General features: G+C 38.1%; 1 protein-coding gene across 1 annotated transcript in view; it reads left to right on the forward strand.

Moving 5' to 3' along the window:
• Positions 1-16,977, forward strand: part of LOC105364298 (protein couch potato) — a 24,306-nt gene extending 7,329 nt beyond the window's left edge. Inside the window, exons 4-7 of the mRNA XM_011502192.1 lie at positions 296-437; positions 5,906-6,039; positions 8,190-8,401; positions 16,437-16,977. Of these exons, the coding sequence (XP_011500494.1) occupies positions 296-437; positions 5,906-6,039; positions 8,190-8,401; positions 16,437-16,491 (543 nt within the window). The 3' untranslated portion in view covers positions 16,492-16,977. The remainder of the gene's footprint in view (positions 1-295; positions 438-5,905; positions 6,040-8,189; positions 8,402-16,436) is intronic.
• Positions 16,978-22,079: the final 5,102 nt, after the last annotated feature.

Raw genomic sequence — 22,079 nt, forward strand, 5'->3', positions numbered from 1 at the left:
TTCCCTACAAAATACACGCACGTATACACGTTAAAGCAGGCACATTGCTACGAGTACACAGAAACACAAGCACACAACATATGCAAACAGACATAGCCGAGAGAAGGAAAAATGAAAGCAAATCCCACCACATCCACGCTGATAAAAGGGTAATGAGTAAATACACAGTTGTCGAATCCAAAGGCTCTCCTAACAGCAGCACCACCTCATTATTCAACGGCACATTGTGTCTGCCTCTCATTTCACTCCCTTCCTCCCGCTGTCGTTTTACTAATTTAGGGCTCTATATTTGCAGCAGGGGGTTAGATTCGATCCTGAAATGCCACAAACCATACGTTTGGAATTTGCAAAAAGTAACACAAAGGTTAGCAAACCCAAGCAACCAGCCGCTGCAGCAGCCACCTCGCACCCCGCTCTGATGCACCCTCTAACTGGACGTAAGTATGCACCGCCACTTGTACACTCGCTGATAATAATACGTCTCTATCTATCTCTCTGTCTATCATTTTTTTATTTTATTCTCTCTCTCTCTCTCTCTCTCTCTCTCTCCATATATATATATATATATATATATATATATATATATATCATCCACAATTTTTTCACTGTTCACCCCACTCCCATCCCCTCACCAACACTCTCACCCCTACCCCGCCCCTCTCTAACTATTTAACCATCCTTATCTATCTGTATCGCTCTCGCACTTTGTCCATATTTTACCATTAATTATATTTCTTTAATACCCAGCTTCGAGAAATACTAATACTCAAATTCGAGAAATCACGCGCAAATATAAGAGAATACGATACTATTCGACAAAAGTGTCGTTAATTAATATGCAGAAATTAAACCAAGTTTTCCACAATATTCCATGATATGCAGATTAAGAAATTGCATAAAGTCATTTAGTTCGTGTACCTTCAATTATTATAATTTAAGAAGTATCAACATAAGCATAAATAATATCGGCGATAACTTTTTTCATTTCAACAATGAAATGAATATTATAATTAGGACTACGTACACACACAGACATATATACATACACGCACACGCGCGCGAGCGCGAATATATTTCATTTATTAATTATAAATGTATTTGTTTCAAAATGTTTGATTAACACTAAATCATCTTTCTAATATATATCATTTTTTAGCGCTTATACTCAGTGTCATATTTATATTGTTTAGAAAATATGCAAATTCTTACTATTCAATATTATCGGTAAATTCGTATAAAATTAATATGAATTATTTATTATTACAATAAAGATTTAAGCCAACATTCTATAAAGTTATATCTGCTTGAATTGTATCGAATATCTTTTTTTGATTGTAATATGAAACGAAAGTTCGAAATTGCAATTCACATTGAAAGTTGAATACGAAGTTTAAATGAGCGGTTGGAAATACGTTTTTTAATATCAACTAAATATTATAAAACATTTTATTAACCTTATCAAACTAAAAATGCTTGTTCGTAAAAACTTCTTTCTCATCTCGAACGATACCAAAGTGTAGAAAAGGCAAATCTTTCCTTTCAATATCTTTCCTTTTCTTCCTCTACTCTTTTCAACTCTTTTTCCATTTACCCTTATATAAATTTTTCTAGTCTCTCTTTTCACGTAAATAGCAAAGTTTCTCACTTCCACAAATTCGGGATTTTTCACGATTTTTAAAGCCATTGCTGACGCGACGGCGTTCACTTAAATTTTATTATATTTTTAACGTACATGATTTTGAATAGTTAGTCATGTATATGTATAAAACAAAAAAAAAAACAAGCATTTATCGACATACGTAACAATATTTTTCCCACAAATGTTCACTTATTTCTATGTCCATTATAATTTTACATTCAATTTACAATTTTATAAAAATTGCATAGATTTTAACATTTATTTTTAAGTGCACGAAAAAGATAAGCTTTAATATAAGAGAAGCCTCGTATTATGTAGCGGTTAGTCTCTTTCTCTTTTTAGTTTAATCGTAAATTTCTTTATTTATACTATATTGCATTAATATTTTTATAATAACTACCAACCTTTTCTAAAAAATAGCCAAAAACCCATAAGTGAATGTCTATTGGTTAAAGTAGAAAAAATGATGTTTCTCAGTTTATGTTGATCATATAAATATTTTGTACGTTTTTAATTAAAAATATTAATAATATATATAATACATGGAAAATGCATCTATCGATTAATTTATACTTATTTGTATGTACAAAGTAGTTACTTAAGCATAATTTTATCTGTCAATGTACTATTCATAAATTGACGAATCACAACCTGCTATTGTATGTAAATTCGTTAACTTTCAAGTAATATCAACATAAGACAGGTATTATTTAAAAATAGGATAGAATTGTATTTGACTAAAGTTAATTTTAAAAAGTTTGTATGATTATAAAGGTCAAATAAATTATGATGTGAACAGTTCAAAAGGCATTATTAAGCCATTTAATTGATTTAATTTATAACTTAATTAATTTGAGTTCTTAATAAAAAATTGAAATAATCGATCCTTAATATTAAATGTAGTATTTAATACATTACGAACGAAGTAAGCATTACACAATGAAAAAATGAAAAAAAGCGGATATCGCACATAACTCAAGATTGAAATTAATCTCATGACACGGATGTACAGTTACATCATTTTGTACTTGAATTGAGTTAATGTATGCCTCTAATAAATTACTGACATACATGCACAAATATACACAGACACGCAGAACTACCGTATTGTTCTTCGATATTATATACACCCCGACATCATTTCATTTATGAAGGAAGCTAATACAAAATTAAACCACTCAGTCAATGAATATTACTGATTTATTTTTATGCGCTTCGAAAGAAGTAAAAGTAGAAGGGTAAAGAGAAAGCTGTGAATGGGTACAAGTAGTCTTTAAAGCATAAACCAAATATAGAATGAAGTTAATGAAAATAGAAATATTTCAGTATTTATAATTTCTATCGTGTATTTCTAATGTTTCAGACAATTTCCCATCTGTTTGTTAGTGTTAATTTCACATAAGATTAATCCATCATATTCAATTCAAAATAATAATATTTTTTAAATAAAATATGGCAAACAACTTCATGATGAATATGTATGTATTATTTACTGAAAATTAAAGAATCGTCAATTAATCGAGGTATTCGATATTATAATTAAGCCTGTAAATTAATTTCTTAAAATTACATATTCTAATTTATTAATTATAATTTGCCGTAGTTATTTTGGTTATTATAAAATGATACGTAAAATAATTAGTAATTACAGGTTCTTTTTATAAATTGTCTGTCGTCATTATATACTCAGTTACGCATAAATAAACAGAAATGTCATTTGAAATTATAAGGGAAATAAGGGGTATAATATAAATAATTTCCTATATTTTTGTAATTTTGAACTAATTTTATCATTAATATTAAATTTACCGTTTAAACGTGCAGTGAATAATTTAACACTCGGCAACAACATTTATATCATTACGTATACATGGGTAGTAGTGCATTGAAATCGCCCATTCTTCTTAGAATATCGATAGTGAACTTATTTCATAGTGAACTCTTATTCTTAACCCTGTTAGTCAAAGACTGTTTCATGAATATAATGAACATAATAGTAGATTTACTCAATGCCTAAACGTTCATTAAAAAAAATAAATAAATAAATAAAAAATAAATAAAATCTTTTGTTAACTAATAAGTAAAATTTCATATGAATCATATATTATTTTTATTATTGTTATTATTATTATTATTATTATTATTATCGTTATTATTATTAATATTATTATTATTATTATTATTATTATTATTATTATTATTATTGTCATCTATTAGTAGGGATTAGATATTAAAGTACGTATAAAGACAAAATTAAAATATTCGATAAATGCTTCGATACGCATTCGTATGAACTGCTTTATTTCGGAAATTTCGTAAATAACTTACGAAGAAGCATTTATGACATATTCATTATGTCAATAATCCTGGTTCTAAGATCTAATATGACGAGAATTGCTTCATACAATGAAGCCTTATATTTACAAAGTGTACGTCGCGTACTCGCGTACTGCGCGCCGCCGATTAAATTCATCGCTTCGTACACGAGCGCAAAAACGCAAGAACAGCAATTTCTCCGGCGAGCCAAATAAACAATAAAATAATCGGAATCTCGAAAAAATTCGGTGGGCAGATATTACAATTCCAGAAATAATCCCCCGATCGCTATAACGATTTTTATCTAAAGAAAATGCAGTAGTGGTGAAGCTCCGCAAACTACGTGTTCGAGGGAGTCGGAGGTATCGCGCGCGAACCAATTAAACGAAACATTATTCGTGGCGAGGAAAAGAGAGCGCAAAGAAAAAAAAAGCGGAGGAAAAGCAGCCGCGTCAGAGTGGCGGGACGTACGGGCGCGATAACCTCGATTCGCCGAGCGCCTGAGCCTCGCTCCTCTCGGCTCTCGATTTTACCTCGGACACGTGTATAATTCCGACGATGTCGTGGGTGGAGGGGTGGGGAGGGGGAGTGCCGCGAACGGGAGCGAGGAAAGCACCGGCGATGGGCGACTCCGTGGACGCGGCTCGATAAGCCAGTGACGGACAGCCGGAGGTGGCGGCTATGCGTACGCGTGCGTCAACGGCCCGCGTTAATAAAGTATAATGCAGCCCCGCGTGGTCGGGGTCACGCGACGACCTCTCGAGATGGAAGGGGTCTGGTTGGCCGTTCGGAGCGGGAACTGGGGGCCCGGGGAGGGAGAGTCGTACGCGCGGAGCGGAGAAGAAATTTGCCCCCGAGTCCATCGAAGTCCATTGGCGCGGTGCATCGGCGACGACCTAAGGCCATTGGCACTTTGTTCCTCCAGTGGTTCGTCAATCACTCGGTCACTTGCTTTTCGCCGAATGACCGACAAACGCAGGGATGAACCGTGAATCTAATTTCACATAAACTACGCTTCTATTACCGCATTGGTTTACTCAACTCCGATGATTGTTAATACTGCTGCGAGAATTGGGAAATGCGGTTGCCCTTAAAATACATACTATGCAAGATCCTATAGGCTAGCCCAAAATGCCGAATTTCACTCGTGAGATTGAAATCGCATGATTTATCGATGATTTTAAGTTATCGCGCGATAACTATTAATTATTATTTCATTTTAACGTATTCGCGTACAATGTGCCCCTCTTTCGCTCCGGCATTCTGTAATTGAGCTAATTAAATAACCCGAATCTGTAGAATTTGATCACAGCATTGGGACACCCGGACCAGCCATAGACAGCGAGAAAATATTAATAAATCAGTAATATGTTTTTGGTGTTTATGCTAAGCTTCCATTAAGACTATATAAATCTCAGCTTCGTATTAAATTTTACATGTTTCTTTTACTCCAATATTTTACGCCTATTCATTGATTAATTGATATTTGTAATTTTATTTGACGGTATGTGAATGGCCTTGTGCTCGCGTATTTCTAGCCAATTGTCCCGTTAAAAATTGAGCTTCAACTTGAGTCTGGTTATCACGTTCGCGGGCGTTTCGTACGCCCGAGCTTTGTAACAAAGAAGCTTTATCACTTTGGAAAACCGAACGTTACATCCAAGCGAAGTTCAAAAGTAAATGCATTACCGACGCTAGATCGCCAAGTGGCAGTTGCGTCGCCTTAAACTTCATTAGAATCGAGCATCTTTTCGAGATACACAACCGATTCCAAAACCGATCCAAACACTGTCTTACCACTTATAACATGTTAATCACAAGCACTATGACGACATCACTCAATGATAACGATAAGACGTAGGCGAGTAAAATGTTGGCTCAACGAGCATTACCGTGCCAAGCCCATACTAACGCCACCTCGTGGCCCCGTGTGTTTCCGTTCTGTTTCAGCGCTAGGAAGTCCATTCTTCCCAGGCGGACCCGAGCTCTGGCATCATCCCCTGACGTACTCGACGGCGGGAGAGCTGCCCGGAACCCTGCCGCACGCGACCCTCGTCCATCCCGCGTTACATCCACAGGTCCCCGTACGTTCCTATCTTTGACTATCTGCGGACAAAGCTCTGGAGCCGCCGACGAGCGCCCCGATGCACGTTAGTGACTTCAACTGATGCTTTCATAAACAACAAACAAAAACAAAAAACAAAAAACAAAAGAAATAGAAATAGAAAAACCACTTAACCGACAAAGGAATAAAGTAACAAGCATAATCGGTAATAAAGTAAGGAGCGTGATCGGTGAAAGTAGTTAATGAATGAAAAAGCAATATCAGATTTGAAAAGACGGAGGAAGAAAGCAGTTAATTATAATAATGGATTATATTTGATAAAAGACGATGGAATAAAGGAATCGATGGTCGGCATCTGCAAAGTCAATCGGTGTTCGAACGTCGTCGCGACTGAATAATCCGTAATCGCGAGGCTGCCTATCAAAACTCAAGAGGTAGCTCGTGCTCTCTGACACGGGACGTTATCTTCTCCAGGAGAAGATAATATTTACGTTCTGCGTAGACGCTTGGCCTCGACCGACGACTGACTCTGACTGTTGCACGTACGTGGAAATTCAACAAGCGAGCGCACTTGGCTGGGGGATCAGTAGCCCCCGTAAACTTGTGCCGATTGCCGATTGATGTATTGACGAGGCAAAATCGTGAGATTTTCACACGCAAAGATTAAGGTTCGCTTCCTCTCATCTCCCTCTCCCCCATCCACCCCTCCTCGTTTCTCCTCCTTATCTTATATCAACTTATTTCTAAATTTTTTAGCTTATTGTGTTTAGCTGTTGTTGGCCGGCGCTCCAAGGTTTTTACTCACTTGTTTTGCTCTTACCGAAATAACTCTCATTAACAATACTTATATTTGTTTTCGCGTACTTGTAGGCCACACGCCATGCCATCAATACAATTTCCCATGCAAATATCCGTCAGATTTTCCGAAACAAGCTATAAATTTGATTACGATGAAAGAGCCATTTGTAGCTCGAGTCATTCGATTGCCCCGACCGGTAAAAGTTATGTACGCATTGATAATTAGCTTTTTGTAAGTTGATTAGTGCCGAGTTTCCTGCAGCGATCGGTGGAGAAGTTGGTATCGTAACGCGACCGACCAGTAATCGTCCGATTAAAGGAACTTATACGCAAAGTTTACCAATGTGAGATAAGCATTTTTTAATTTGACTACACGCTGAAAATGATAATGATAGATTGTCCAGTGAGTAATGTAATACAAAGTCGAATGAGAATGGGGCAGTGTGGGGAGACGCGACGTGGCCATTTCGAGAGAGCCCATTATTTTATAAGCACAGTACTGTTAATTATCCTACCTAGATATCACTTAAAAGAGTATCTTGTCTTCTTTCATTATTTTTTCTTTTTCCTTCAACCTGAACCCTAATTCACGAAAGACCGTCATTTAAGACTTACCTAACTACGAGCCATTTAAAAAGTAATTCACGGTCGATAATGTGATAATCGAAGATGTTGCCCCGTTCAATAGAGATGAAAGTCCACGTAGGATGGGACACGTGTAGAATGCGCATGAATTTCACATTCATGAATTAAGAATATTTGTTCGCGATAAGAACAATCCCGCGAAGGAAATCGATCCGCATCGACGTCCTGACTTTGCAACACCTCAAGCCCTTCTCGTATTGATACTCGAGAACGATAGATAGATAGATAGATAGATAGATAGAGTGAGAGTGAGAGATCGATTGAGTGTGAGAGTGTGTGCGCGAGTGAGAGTGAGAGTGAGAGTGAGAGTGAGTGAGAGTGAGAGTGAGAGAGAGAGAGAGAGAGAGAGAGAGAGAGAAGGAGAGAGGTACCACGAGGATAGAAAAAGAGCAATTTATACAATCGTCGCTCTCGATGTAAACCTTAACCAAACAAATGAACAAACAAACGAGAGAAAAAAGAAAAGAAGCGAAATAAACAAAGATAACAGTAAAAACAGAAGAAAGAAACGTCAGTCAAAGTCCGAAAAAGTTCGAAAAATTTTGAAGGACTCGTTGCCAGGGCTGCTCGCGGGTTGGTGGTGGGGAACGCGCGAGCAGATACCGGAGCCGAGCGCGACTACGCGATAACGACGGAGTGAAAAAAGTTAAAGGGAGCCACGTAGCGTAGCGCGGCCGAGGCCGACTCTTCGGTGGACTAACCCTTCTGTTGCCGTTGCCATTTCAGCAGGCGCCGATATCGCTGCAGCATCCGACGACCCTCACCTCCATCCACGCCTCGCTGCCGCACTTCTTACCCTCGCCGGCGCTGGCCTCGCCCGTCGGCTCCTCGTCCTCCCAGCCGAGCATCGCCGTCAGCAACGCGCCCTGCTCCACGCTCTTCGTCGCCAACCTCGGCCAGTTCGTATCCGAGCACGAGCTCAAGGAGATCTTCAACAGGTCAGTGCCGTTAATTTAAGCTCCCGCAGAAATCGCTTAAGCGCGTGCGCGCCTCCTCGCGATGCACAGGAAGGAGAGCAGTAGCGCAGCAGACTACCCTCTGCCTCTTCCATCACTAACGGCTTCAACCCCTCAATCTCTTCAGCCCAGCTTATTCGCTCTCTTATCTGCGTCTCGACTCTTATCATCTCGCGTGTGTGTGTGTGTGTGTGTGTGTGCGTGTGTGGGTGCGTGCGTGGGTGCGTGCGTGTGACCGTTTATATTTAACGCAAGGGTATTTGCCCGGGGCCAGTTTGTTACGGGCTTAGCGCTTCTCTGCAGCATCCACACGAGCTAACGTCGTCTGTCGAGCAGACACGAGCTCTTTCATTTCTTTTCTGCATGCTACCTCACAGTCCGTGTTCTCAACTATAAATATTTTCATAGCTATTAACGGACACAATGTCACGTGACAATGTGATTGTATGCTGACAAGTCAGTGGTGGCAAGATACCGCAAGGTAAACAATGATATTCCTTCGATTGGCCTTTGTTTTGCCCGAAACGCGACACCCTGAGCTATTGATTAATAAATTAATTGTAGATGCCGATCAATTATCAATTTTAGATGTCAATTTAGAGTTATCGTGCGTATTTTACCGAACTTTTGCCAAATCTACGTAATACGTGGACTAGAGGAAAGATGGGCATTATGCCATTACCACTACCACTACCATTACACCTAATACGACATATTATGGCTTAACGCTCGTTTATACCTAAATAGTAAAATTCAAATTACCATTCTCTTTTGATTTTATATAGATATTTCGTAAACGAATGCGTTTTATATGAAAGCATTTTAATAGGCATTTTATTTATCGTGCATCGCCTCCTGAACAATTGCATCGGCTCAAATGAATATACAATTAAAGACCATCGGTAATTTACTATATTGATCTAAAATTTGTTTGTTAAAAGATTCGTATTCATGTCGTTGTTAATTGCAGTATCTTAGCCTTGAGAATATACTTTTTCAATTGTGGATAGAAACTGACTTCCAGCAAACAATATATGCTTAAAGTGCAATTTACCAAGTCAAAAGATCATTAGAAAAAGAGTGAAAGTTAAGAATGCATTACCTAGAATGTAGCTCCGGTGAATGGGTATTGGTATAAGGATTTTTATTGATTTGCTCATTGCAAATCATCAACAATGTATGTAATTTCAGCTTTGATCTTAAACTGTATCAACTTTTCAAAGTTTTTTTTTCTCGTAACTTTTCATCGACCATTCTTTTTTTCTTTTATTGCTTGGCTACTATTCAGTACTGATAGTACTGAGATTAAAAAAAAAAAAAAAAAAAAAAAAAAAAAAAGCAAGGCTAATAAATTATAGAAATTTAAAGTTGTCGAGAGCTTTTAATAGAATCCAAGTATGGTAAATCGTCGTCTGCCAATTAAATATCTAACGACAAAACAGTAAATGCACGTGATAAAATCAAAAGTAATATCCAAGATCAATTTAATAAATGGAATTTATAAATAATATAATTAATAATATGTAATGAAGACAAAGTAGATACGATATTAAAAAATCTTACGATATTAAATTAGCTGATATTACTTTTATAAGGGCTAAATATTACGGTTGACATATCAAAATAAAAGATTTATATTGAATATCATATATTAAGAGAAATGCTATGTATAAATAATTTATCATTATTTAAGGAAAATTAAGGGAAAAAATTTATAACTACTATTTATTTTAATTCTCATTTCAGAGAAATTTATTCGTAACCAAGTATGGTAATATGTGTAATATATATATATATATATATATATATATATATATAATTTGTCATCTTGCTTTATTTTTAACTTTAATACTTCATTCACGTGCATAATGTATGGGACTCTGACTTTGATAATTAGTTTTGACATTAAATGAATAAAGTGTTACTTACCATACAATTACCATGAAATATCTCGTGTATACTGAATAAGCCACTTTTAACATGTAACAGTGATAAAATAAAAAACCATTCGAATGCACAGAAACATATGAAAAATTCACTAGTGCTTATCTCGATGTACATGTGCTTTCTGTCGCAAAATGCCTTTGATTTCAAGCAAAAGTCACTTGGGGTTGTCTATCATCGAGACTTATTATTATCAGAATTACGTAGGCAAATGTAATTGAAGACTGGATGATGGTTACAGGTACTCGAGTGAAATAACATAGGTCTCGATATCAAGCTCGACACCGAACAAAAGGGAAAGATTGCGAGGAGGTAAAAATAACTCGGTAGTCCAAGATAAAATATATATTTTTTTTGAGAAGGCGAGTCGCTCGTACGCATATTATGGGTATAATTTGCAATTGTGCGCACACGATAAGACTAATCGTACTCTTAGCGCATTATTCACTTTGCCTGTACACTCCACTTCCACTGTATATTTTTGATTTTTGTATATTTACGTGTATAGAGATGCCTTAAATGTGTGCTGCAAAGCTTCGGAGTGATGGACGAATTGTATTGAGTGGCGCCTCATCCGCTTTCTCATGATATTCTATGGGCAAGTTCATTTGCTACCGAATTCAAACGAATAAAGTTCTTCGACGCGTTTGTGCAAAAGAAATTACAAGGAATTTTCAGGGGATTGAATTCGGTATCTAGTGATTTTCTTTTAATACCAATGGACTTGCAAGAGTAATCTCTTGCAAAGTGAAATATTTTATTTTCAAACGATTTCGATGATTTTTTTTTTTTTTTAATTACTTTGGTGGTTAGGTCAACTAATTCAATTGTTTTCGCAGCTACATTTGAAAAACAAAACGATCGCAGAATCCGTGGATCGTAGGAGAAGAATGAATTTTCTTATTATTGTATACCATTATCAACCTGCCCCAGTAATTTTTTGTATTTCGCGCTTTTCACTCTTTAATCCATGTACTTTTGCACTAAATTAAAATTATATTTTTTACTAGTATTTTATCATTTGTCATTTGCGTGAATTAATAAAATTCGATAGTGTATTCATTCAATATATATTCCTATTAACATAATTAAAAATTGAAGTAAAATTTTAAACCATTTAGAAAAAATTTTCAACTTTAATTACATGAAAAATCAATAGTTAATGAAATATAGAAAGATTTCGATATCATTATTTTGTGTGTTTACATTATACTCAATAAATACTCAATCAATACTCATAAATACTCAATATATATATATATATATATATATATATATATATATAACTTTTTGTATTCAATAAATTGTACTTATCTCGTAATATTATTAAATTTAAGCTCCAGTTAGCTCAAAATACATGTCGTAGATAATGAAATTTAACTAAAGTATATTAATTCAGTGAATTTGGTATTATTTCGACTTTGGTATTATTAAGACAATCGGCAAACCCTTAAATATTAAGTGCTCAATCAATTATTAGTATTTATAAAAGCTCAACAATTTGCAAAAATTCTTTGCACATCAGAATTATAGCTAATAATATTGTTAATTCACAATTAAAGAAAGCAGAGTTTTTTTTTGTAATATTCCTCGTTAATGTCAAATTATTTCATATTTGATTGTCTATGTACAAATTGCTGTATTTTTCTTATAAATCCATAACGATTGATTTTCAATGTTAAAACGAATTCAAGAATACAACAATATGGTATGGTATCTTTCGGTTTTGCATCATACTTGATCATTGATAATTAAAAAACGCTTCAAACGCAGAGCCGTGCTATACGAAAAGCTATTATAAACAATTATTCATTTCTTCCTTTTTATCATCGATACAGTAATCATCGTTACGATAGCGCGAGTACCCGTACCTATGCACCAATCATAGCGAGCAGATTTACATTCACAGATACATACGTCATTTTACATATATAGATTCGCAGTGGCGATGAAAAGTTCTAGATTGGAAAATGGAAAAAAATTAACTTAGCCATATTAAAAATAGGATATTTCATAGTATTTATTGCATGTCACTTGGATAAGAAATTATCCATTTTAATAGACTTTTCGTCACAGTGATCAAAGTATTTAAAAATACACTGTTGTATATACAATTCATAAATGCTAAATATCAAATCATATGTCAAATCATAATGCACTCCACGCCGTCCCAAGTCTTGTAATTTATAAAGATATATAACGATTTCCTGGTTTGAAATAAGAAGAAGCAATTATCGATGATCAAGTGTAATCGGGTCTCGATCTGCTAGTCTTCAATTTCTTTTTAAATTATTAAACACAAATTAAAGCATTCGCTGTAGCAATTGTGTAGTATAGCCAACAACTGAAACTCAATACGATTGTAAATATATTGAAAAGAACTTACAATAGGTCTACGTTTGCTCATCTATCATGTTTGTCCTTGTTTTTCTCTATTTTTTCTTCTCTATTCCGTTTTCTCTCTCTCTCTCTCTCTCTCTCTCTAAATAAATAAATAAATAAATAAATAAATAAGTAGACACACGCGAGCGCTCGCGCCCACGCACATATCCATATACTTTCTTATCGAGTAAAATAATAAAAAAAATTAAAGATACGAAAGAATTGAAAATTCTGAATAAAATCGTATTGACGTAGAAGAGTTTTTGACATATTACATACAAGTAGTTGTGTGTAATAATTACATGCATCTTAATGCCATGCTTTAATTAAATATTTAGATAATGCAATGATTTTCCTTTATCGGAATTCGCTGTAATTTTAGTCGTACCAACATAATGTCAAACGCCAATGACCGAGAGCTTCATATATTAAGAAAGAAAATACGTGAAATTGGAGGCATAATTCGTTGTGTATTACTAGTGTATCGAAGTTTTCCTAATATTCTACCGAACTCTAAAGAGAAGGACGAAAAATAAAAATAAAAACGAATTTTATGAGTTGACCGCAGAGTTGGTTAGTAAAAAAGAGAAAAATTTTTACAACAATGGTAGGGAATTAAAAAAAATGCTCTACTGTTGCACAAACTTGATATTTCGCAGAAAAGCTTTCCATTCGTAGATCTCTAGATATTGAAGTACAGGTATTGTTATCGGATATAAAACGATAACATCCTCGTGGCAAGTGTTAGCGCGTTAGAAATAAGGCGTGATTGTCATATCAAAGGCTTGGATCAAGGAAGCGAATCAGTTGGAATAATTTAGCGAACGAGAGTGAAATGCATCGAGTCCAGAATTGCGCGCACTCGGCCGTGGCGATCGAGAAATTTTAAAAACGAAAGAGGAAAGCAGCGGGTTTCTCAAAGGAAGGGCGGTTAGTTGAAATTGGCCTCCCCGGATGAACCTGAAATAGCACCCATTGCATACTGTATTGTACGCTTGTCTGATTTGTGCACAGTTTTCCTGGTTTCCGTCGGCTTCGTATGTACACAAAAGGCGGCTCGCCAGTGGCTTTTGTCGAATACCAAGACGTACGCTACGCGGCCCAAGCGATGGCTATGCTCCAGGGATCCCTCCTAGTCTCCTCCGACCGAGGAGTCATAAGAATCGAATACGCAAAGTCAAAAATGGCCGAGGTGGGCTTAACAAGCCTCTGGATGGAAGTAGGTTTCACTCATATCCAACTCAAAGTTAAGCGATATTAAAGCAAAGCCAAAAGTGGCCTATCTCTCTCCTATGTAACAACAAGCTCTTGTGGCTTTCGTCCCTTCGTCATCTCTACCTGCGCATTAATTGTTTTATTTATTTATTATTCTGTTATAGGCTTCCTTTATTTATCGCTCGTCGCTCGATGTTTGCTTTTGTTTCAACGGACGATTGGCGAGCTTCCGATTGCTCTCGCTTTTATGAAACGCGCGTGTGTACGATAGAGTAGTTGGCAATTTTAGCTCCACTTTTTATATCCTTCAACTTTTTTATCGCCCCTTGCCGACGCGATGGAAATCTGCTTCGCTTGGATGTTCCCGAGATAATTAGCTGCTTAATTCACGTCCCCCCATTCCCCATTTTCTAGGAGTATCCAAGCGAATATCCATTACACCTGGCTTCTCTCCTGTTTTGCTTTATCATTTGCGTCTTAGATCGCTCATTGCTTATTGTTTATCTACTGCGCTGATTTTGTAACTGTACATGTGCTTGAGTTCGTCCGACGCAAGACGCCATTGAGACAGAACAAAAACAAAAAATACTTTGATCCACGCGAACTTTAATACATGCATATGGATATTTGTATTTTTAATGATACAGAGGAGCCTCTGTAACTTTCGTTGATAATTGTAGTTTAGCCGATAAAGATATGAATAAATGAATGAGTACTAGAGTCGGAGAACATTCCCTGTTGATAACTGAAATAAATATTTATTTCGCAAAATATTTATTCATTTCAGTTATATATCTTTCGATTTACATCAAAATAAAATAGCCGACTTCTTTTGTTAAAAAAAAAAAATTTATTTCAGTTATCAACAGGGGCGTCCCGCCACCCGTGATCGCTGCATTTTTTGAAACGACTACTTTTTTTTGTGAGTTTGAAGATGTTTTCAAAAATATTTTTATATATATATATGTGTGTGTGTGTGTGTGTGTGTGTGCGTGCGTGCGTGCGTGCATGCGTGCGTGCGTGCGTGCGTGCGTGCGTGCGTGCGTGCGTGCGTGCGTGCGTGCGTGCGTGCGTGCGTGCGTGCGTGCGTGCGTGCGTGCGTGCGTGCGTGCGTGCGTGCGTGCGTGCGTGCGTGCGCGCGTGTGCGTGTGTGCGTGTATGTGTATTTGTCTTATATTTAAAGTGATTTGTGCATTCTTTTATTATTTTTTATTTTAATTTTACGCTTATAAATAAATGAAGCTTCCGTACTGTCTGTGATAACCAAGATTTCATGTCATTAATATTTTCTTTTCACTTTAATATTTCTTTCGAATTATTATAACATTAATTTAAGCGAATCGTATCATTAATATTTGCTATTGTTGTTCACGACATTTAATTACCTATAATAGAAGAATGAAGAATAAGGACAAAAAGAATTGTTTTTCGTTGTTTGACGAGCCCATATATATATATATATATATATATATAGTTTGCTTAGACGCGAAATTTAAAAGAAAAATGGCAGATGTCTATTTCGTGGAAACTTTTATTATTGTTATTTATTTTCAATGGATACGTATACGGGGCATACGTTCAAATGTAAATTATATTACGTACGAGCATTGGACGTACACGTTTGATTAAAGTAAAATTCAATTTAATCGTCATTTCAAGTTTTCTAATAAACTGCAAGCCAATGTATTATTTCACTTCAATTCTGTTTTTGAACGGGAAATCAATTTTTCATTTTGTTTTCTTTTAGAGAGCACATAAAAACGTGATTTACCATTGAAATTTTTCATTTTTATAGGATTCAAAAATTTGTTCACTACGTAGTGATAAATCACACAGATAACGGACTGTTTTATTTTCTTATATAGTTGCTCTTTGTCAAATTCCTCTCACATTAAAAGGTATGAAAAGTGTACACCTATTATTTACTGCTTGTACAATCGATTAATAAATGTTTATTCCTATTTTATTAGTTCATTAATTTTACTCGTACGCAACATATGAATAATTGTTATTGAATTATAAGTTGTACGTTAACGTAACTTAGCATTTAAAATTACGTGTCCAATAATTTATGTAAATGACCTTATTTGCCAATCATCGTTCGTCAAAATTAAATTGACTTTTGAACATGAATTAAAAAAACCGAGCACGATAATTGCTTCTTTTTCTTCATAAGTTTTTCTCTTTCTCTTTGTTCTTTTTCTTCTTCTTTTTTTTTTTTTTTGCCTTTTTGATTTTGTTTTTATTAAGTATTAAAAAAAAAAAAAAAAAAAAAAAAAAGTTAACGAAAAAAGCCAGTCTCAAATCGCGCTCATTTGAAACTCCAACGAGAAACGATAAAGCACTGGGATCTAAATAAAGCACAGCCAAGTCTTGTATGCAGCGCCAAACAAGCCAAGAGCATAAGAAAAATAAGCTATAAGAGCGAGATAGAAGAGGAAAGAATGTTGTAACGCCTGTGTTTGTTTCTTTGTAGGGATGCAAGGGAGAAGAAAACGGGCAACCTTAAGATCGATATCAACGGGATGTGAGGCTGACGGATCGCGTTATCCACGGACTCGTATCCAGGAGTCCTGCATAGAGCGCCAACGACGAGAGACTGCAGTGCAGCGGGAGAGCGAAGCCGCATTTGCGAGGTCGTCGCAGCCACGGCCAACTTCTAGAGCTCGGGGCACCACGTGAAAGGGCCCATGGGACGTCGACGAGACAAAGCCTTGGGCCTCCAAGCTTTTTATTTTTATCGGATCTCCGTGATGGCGTGGCAGGGAGGATGCAACACTTTTGACTAGACTTTACGTTTTGTCTTTGGCCTTCTTTTTTTCTAACGCCTTTCAAGAGCCTTTGTTAATATGAAAAAGTTTGCGCAGAGCTTGCGTTGTGGCATAGCACCAGTTAATCTAAGGATAGACAATTGTAGCGGGCGACCAGAGGTCCCAGTGTCCTCGTGGATGGCGAATAATACCGACCGGCGGTTACGATATAGTGAGAAGAACTAATGTAACTAATGAAAGTAAGGAAAGTAACGAAAGTAACGAAAGTAACGAAAGTAACGAAAGTAACGAAAATAATGAAAGTAATGAAAGTAACGATAGTAACGATAGTAACGATAGTAACGAAAATAATGAAAGTAATGAAAGTAATGAAAGTAATGAAAGTAATGAAAGTAATGAAGGTAATGAAACTAATGAAAGTAATAAATATATACGACGTACATATATAAATATTATAATGTGAAATGAAAATGAAAGTATGATAATCAGGGTGTGTAACACAATGAAAGTAAAATACAAAGGGACGAAAGTAAACGTTTTAAAGTAAGAAATAAAAATAAAAAAAAAAAAAAATGATGAAACGGGGCCTTCGAGTCGTGCGCACGCGTTGTTTTTACATTTGGGTGGCGCGTGAGGCACATCGTAATGTGAGTAAAAAATGCATGAGTAAGAAACAAAAACGTAATAAATCGTTATGTCGCGAGAGAATGAGCTCGATCGCGATCGAGCCAATTTACTGCGATCTCGCGACCAAAAATTTCGTCGGTCGTAATGAATGTAAAAAGGCACTGTTAAGGTCACGAAGACACACACATATATCACACGCAATTAAACGAATATTACCTTTTATAAGGTCGCGTCGAACTGAGCAAAAGAGACTTGGAGCAACTTGTTCATGAGAGTGAGAGCGTTAATGTCTGCGTAAGCGCGCGAGAGAGAGCGAGGGAATGAGAGAGAGAGAGAGAGAGAGAGAGAGAGAGTGAGAGTGAGAGGGGGGATAAAGGGATAGAGTGAGAGGGAACGCGAGTATAAGAAAGTATTGAATGGAGAGGGAGAGAGAGAGAGAGTGAGAGAGTGAGAGAGAGAGAGAGAGAGAGAGAGAGAGAAATGTAATCTTGCGAAGGAAATATTAGAGAAAGCTGAAAACTACAAAGTGGTTAAATTTTTTACTTTAAAAATTCTTTTGGATTTTCATGGTAGCGAATGTTTGCTCGGCGTCTCGCTTTTTAGACACGAGTACGAGTCAATTTTAATAGCGGCCGATGAGAGTGATTGCATTAGAAAAGCTGCGAGGGAGAAAATGTGGAAATTCGAAGCGATCGTTGATAAAAGGAAGGTCGGCGTCGTAACGCCGCTTAAACTAGTTGGAGAGGCGAACATCAAGCTTAATACCAAAGGTGCCCTAAGAAAAAAAAAAAAAAAAAGTAAAAAGTATTTAACATTTTATTGCGTCTTGTTAAAAGAATAGGGGGGGGGGGGGAAAGAGATAAGAAAAACGTGAAGGCTCATTAAATGTCCTAGCGCATGAGTCGTGGCGCGATACGGGGAGTGGGTAGGGGGCGGTGGGAGGGGAGGGATCAGGGTGGGCTTGTTTAAATGAAAGTAAAGTTAATAATTGAAAATTAATGCGCATTGGCCGATTGGTGGGGTGGGTAATTACGATAGAGATATTATACAAGTAGTGTTGAAATGATCTTGAGAAGCGAGCATAACTGAGTAAGCAAAAGAAGAAAAAAACAATTATGATATTACTATGTAAACGAATGCGAACATATCATAGGCTTAAGTCTTTAGCGAGAATTGTATAAGTGGATGAACTTATTTATCGTACGTATTGTCATGAGCAACTTATGCTAAAAACAAGATAGAACAACAACTAGGTGAAAGTAACCACGATAGAAAAGTGTGTGGATGATTATGTGTACGCCTGCATATGACATGCGTATGCGCGTGAATGCTTGTGTTGAAATTTTCATGCTGTTTTGAGTTTTTACATAGATGACAAAAGATACCGACTAATGTACGATTATAATTTTGACCTTGTTATAAGCAAAATATTTATGAATTTGTCAATTTTACGATTTTTCACGTTCCTATGGGTGTACCTATTCAATGATAATGAAATCGTTTTGCTAAGCGAGTTGGTTCTTCATTTGAGGGGAGACTGATTACTTATATTTAAACGATACACGTAATTATTACAATTAGTTTTCCGTCCCTTATTTGAATGAATATCATGATGGTATAATTTGTAAAAGAGCGACATCATGGACTCCAATGAACAATCAATTAATTAGGAAAATTTTAAAGTAACTTTTAGACTTGAATCTCGGGATTAACTTAACGTTGAAAGGTAGCGTTAAGTCAAATCAGACAATTAAATAATGATGAATAGCCGCGTAGCATTATCATTGTAAAAGTTCGAAGAAGAAGAAGAAGAAGTAAAAGAAGAAGAAGGAGAAGAAGAAGAAGAGAAGAAGCGAGAACGCAAGACAGCATGAAATGTAGAGTTGGTAAGAAATGAATAAAGAACCAAGAAAAGGGCGGGAGGGAAGAGAGCGAGATAATGAGAGCGAGAGTGAGAGTGAGAGTGAGAAGTGAGAAGGGGAGAAAGAAGAACGAGTAGGAAAGAGAGAGAGAGAGAGAGAGAGAGAGAGAGAGAGAGAAAGAGAGACAAACGAAGAGAGGAAAGAAGGAAGGAAGGAAGGAAGTAAGGAAGTAAGGCAGAATGAAAAAATGAAAGAAAGAAAGAAAGAAAGAAAGATCTGTCTCTAATCGCGGCGATCGTCAGGCGAGCCGTTAAGTCCAAAAAGCCCCGTCCAAAGGGACTCGACCTTTTTCCTCGTTTTATTATTTTGTTTTCTTTTGGGCCACAAGGTAGAACTCCCGGGTTCAACGACCGGTCGAAGCCAAACGTGACTATACTCTTCGCGTCTTGGGGTCTCTCGCGCATCCTTTACCGGCCGCGTACGGGCACGTAAGACAAACGTGCAAAGAAAAAAACGAATGGCGTCGGAGAAGGGTACGCGAGTTGATTATTCGGCGCGTCGAGAGCCGAAAAATACAGAGGGAGTTTATTATTTTGTGAGGCCCGGTAGAGGAGTACTCGAGCGGAGTCCTCGCGACTGCTACGAGACGCTTTTTGTTGCCGAGGGAGGAAGGCCGATGCTCGGATCATGATCCCATCGACCTTCTCTTTAGCTGGTCCCACTTAAAGAGCCCAATAATCGTTATCGATCATTCAATGAGAATTTGTAAAATGCGTGTACCAGCACGAGGTAGAAGTGTGTCAGTTACGCGAATTTATTTGAAATTTTCCGGGATTCGGCGGGATGGTTGGCGACGGGAATGGCTATCGGGCCGCACGGGTTGAGGAAAAATTGGATGGGGGCTGGATGGAAGGGGCAGACGAAGAAGAAGAAGAAGAAGCAACGCAGGTCGCCTCCGTCTTCGACAGCTACACACAAATTTCGTCAAATTTATCTTACGCGTAATTCATAACGGACGTGTATATTACTGTTACTACCGCGGGAAGAAAAAAAAAAAAAGAACAGTTACGGGAATTATTTTCGACTGTACAGAATGGTCAGGCGCAGGTGGGTGGGTTGGAAGCAGGAAGAGGAGAGAAAGGCCGGAGGTAAAAAAGAGAGGAAGAAAAAGTATCGCCGACGGAGCGACGAGTCGCAGGCACGTGTAATCTTACTCGAGTGGTCGAGTCGTGCTCTCACCCTCCCTCTCTACCTTTTCTTCACTCCAGAGTACACGGGCCAAGATGTTTTTTCGAGAACGACCCGGAGAAGTCGAAAGGACGAGTCAGCGAGCATTGCCAAGCGAGTGCTTAGAAGCGCGTGCGTCGCGTTCGGCGAGGAGAAGCAGAATTACGAGGTGGCGGTACGAGCGGCAGGGTGATGTCGGGGGAGCTGGACGGTAAGGGAGGGGACGAAGGGCGAAAATTCCGACGGTCGGTGCGCCGAACGGATTCGATGAAGGCGCGTGAGAAAGTCGCGGGGATCGGGCACCGGGGCTGTCTTTCCAGCGATAAGCCGCACCACTTCCCGCGCTGCCCGCTGTCTACACGTGCTCAGCAGGTATTATCAGGTACGGCTAATTGCGCGTCTCGCTCGATAAGAGCCAACGACGCTCAAGTCGCCGCGACACTTCGAGTCGCTCGGATAAAAATATTTTTCTAGTCCAGTAGAGAGGCGAGAGAGCGAGATAACGCCATTAAACGGAGCCATTCCCGCCCCGTGTAATGAGAGCGCAGCCGAAATGTTCCTAAGCCCGTGTAGTAAACCGAAGTCGCGTAGGTGTCGAAGTTCCTTTTGGTCGCGGAGCCGAGGCCGTGGCGTTGTTGGTACTCCCTTGGCATTCCAGCGGCGTTGGCGTAAGTTTCCCGAGCATTCGAGATGCAGGTGACGCTGGCGAGGGGCGTCGCTCGTGCAGGACAACGGAGACGAGCGAAAAGTTTTCGCGCATCTCAACTCCGCCGAATCCGGAGGTAGGCGAACGCGCCAAAAAGCGAGAGTCGCGGAAAAAGGGGAACGTGAGAACGCGAGCGCGCGCAGCTTCTCTATTTCACGCTCGACCGACCTCCACGGTCTAAATGTTTCCGTCGCCGCTCCACCCCCTCCCCTCCCGCCCTCCCTCCCGTCCGCCATTCCGCTCGCCCCATCCATACTCCCGAGATCTCGCCCTCTTTCTTCCTTCCGATCCGCCACGGCGAACCACGTCACCCCCGACTCTTGCCCCGACCAACCCGCCCCCATCTCACGACAATGCGCGCTTGACCCAACGATCTTTATTCCTATGCGAGTCGACACTACCTACCGTTTCAACCTTCTCCTCCTCCTCCTCCTCCTCCTCCTCCTCCTTCCTCACCCACTCCTCCTCTTCTTATTCGTCTTTTGAGTCGCATTTTACGAACGATGAGTTGCCAACGATTCAGCGGTTATCCGCTCTTAGTCACAAGCACCAATTCTATTGGACCTATTCGCGAGAGTGGCGAGTAATCGTGGTTTTAATCGTCATTTGAATTGCACGTTTCTCCTTGGCTTTGTCTTTCATTGGTAAATTAATCGTCCCCACGTTATTTATGAATAGGTATGATCAAGGTCGAGGATCATTCGTTGCTCGTTCTCTAAGGAAGAGTACAAATTCAATTTATTTCCCTAACGCGACGTTAATTTGTTCGCGCACCGCTCGCGTTTTGGAAAACAGATACTTTAATTTATGTATATGGAGGTTATACGAATCGTCCTACTTGCAAAGAAGGGATATATTATTTACGATAATAAATTAATAATGTCCGATTGTTGGACTAGACATATTAACCATCCTCACGTGGAAAG

Source organism: Ceratosolen solmsi, unplaced genomic scaffold (genome assembly GCF_000503995.2).
Source record: "Ceratosolen solmsi marchali unplaced genomic scaffold, CerSol_1.0 scaffold31, whole genome shotgun sequence".
Taxonomy (NCBI): Eukaryota; Metazoa; Arthropoda; class Insecta; order Hymenoptera; family Agaonidae; genus Ceratosolen; species Ceratosolen solmsi.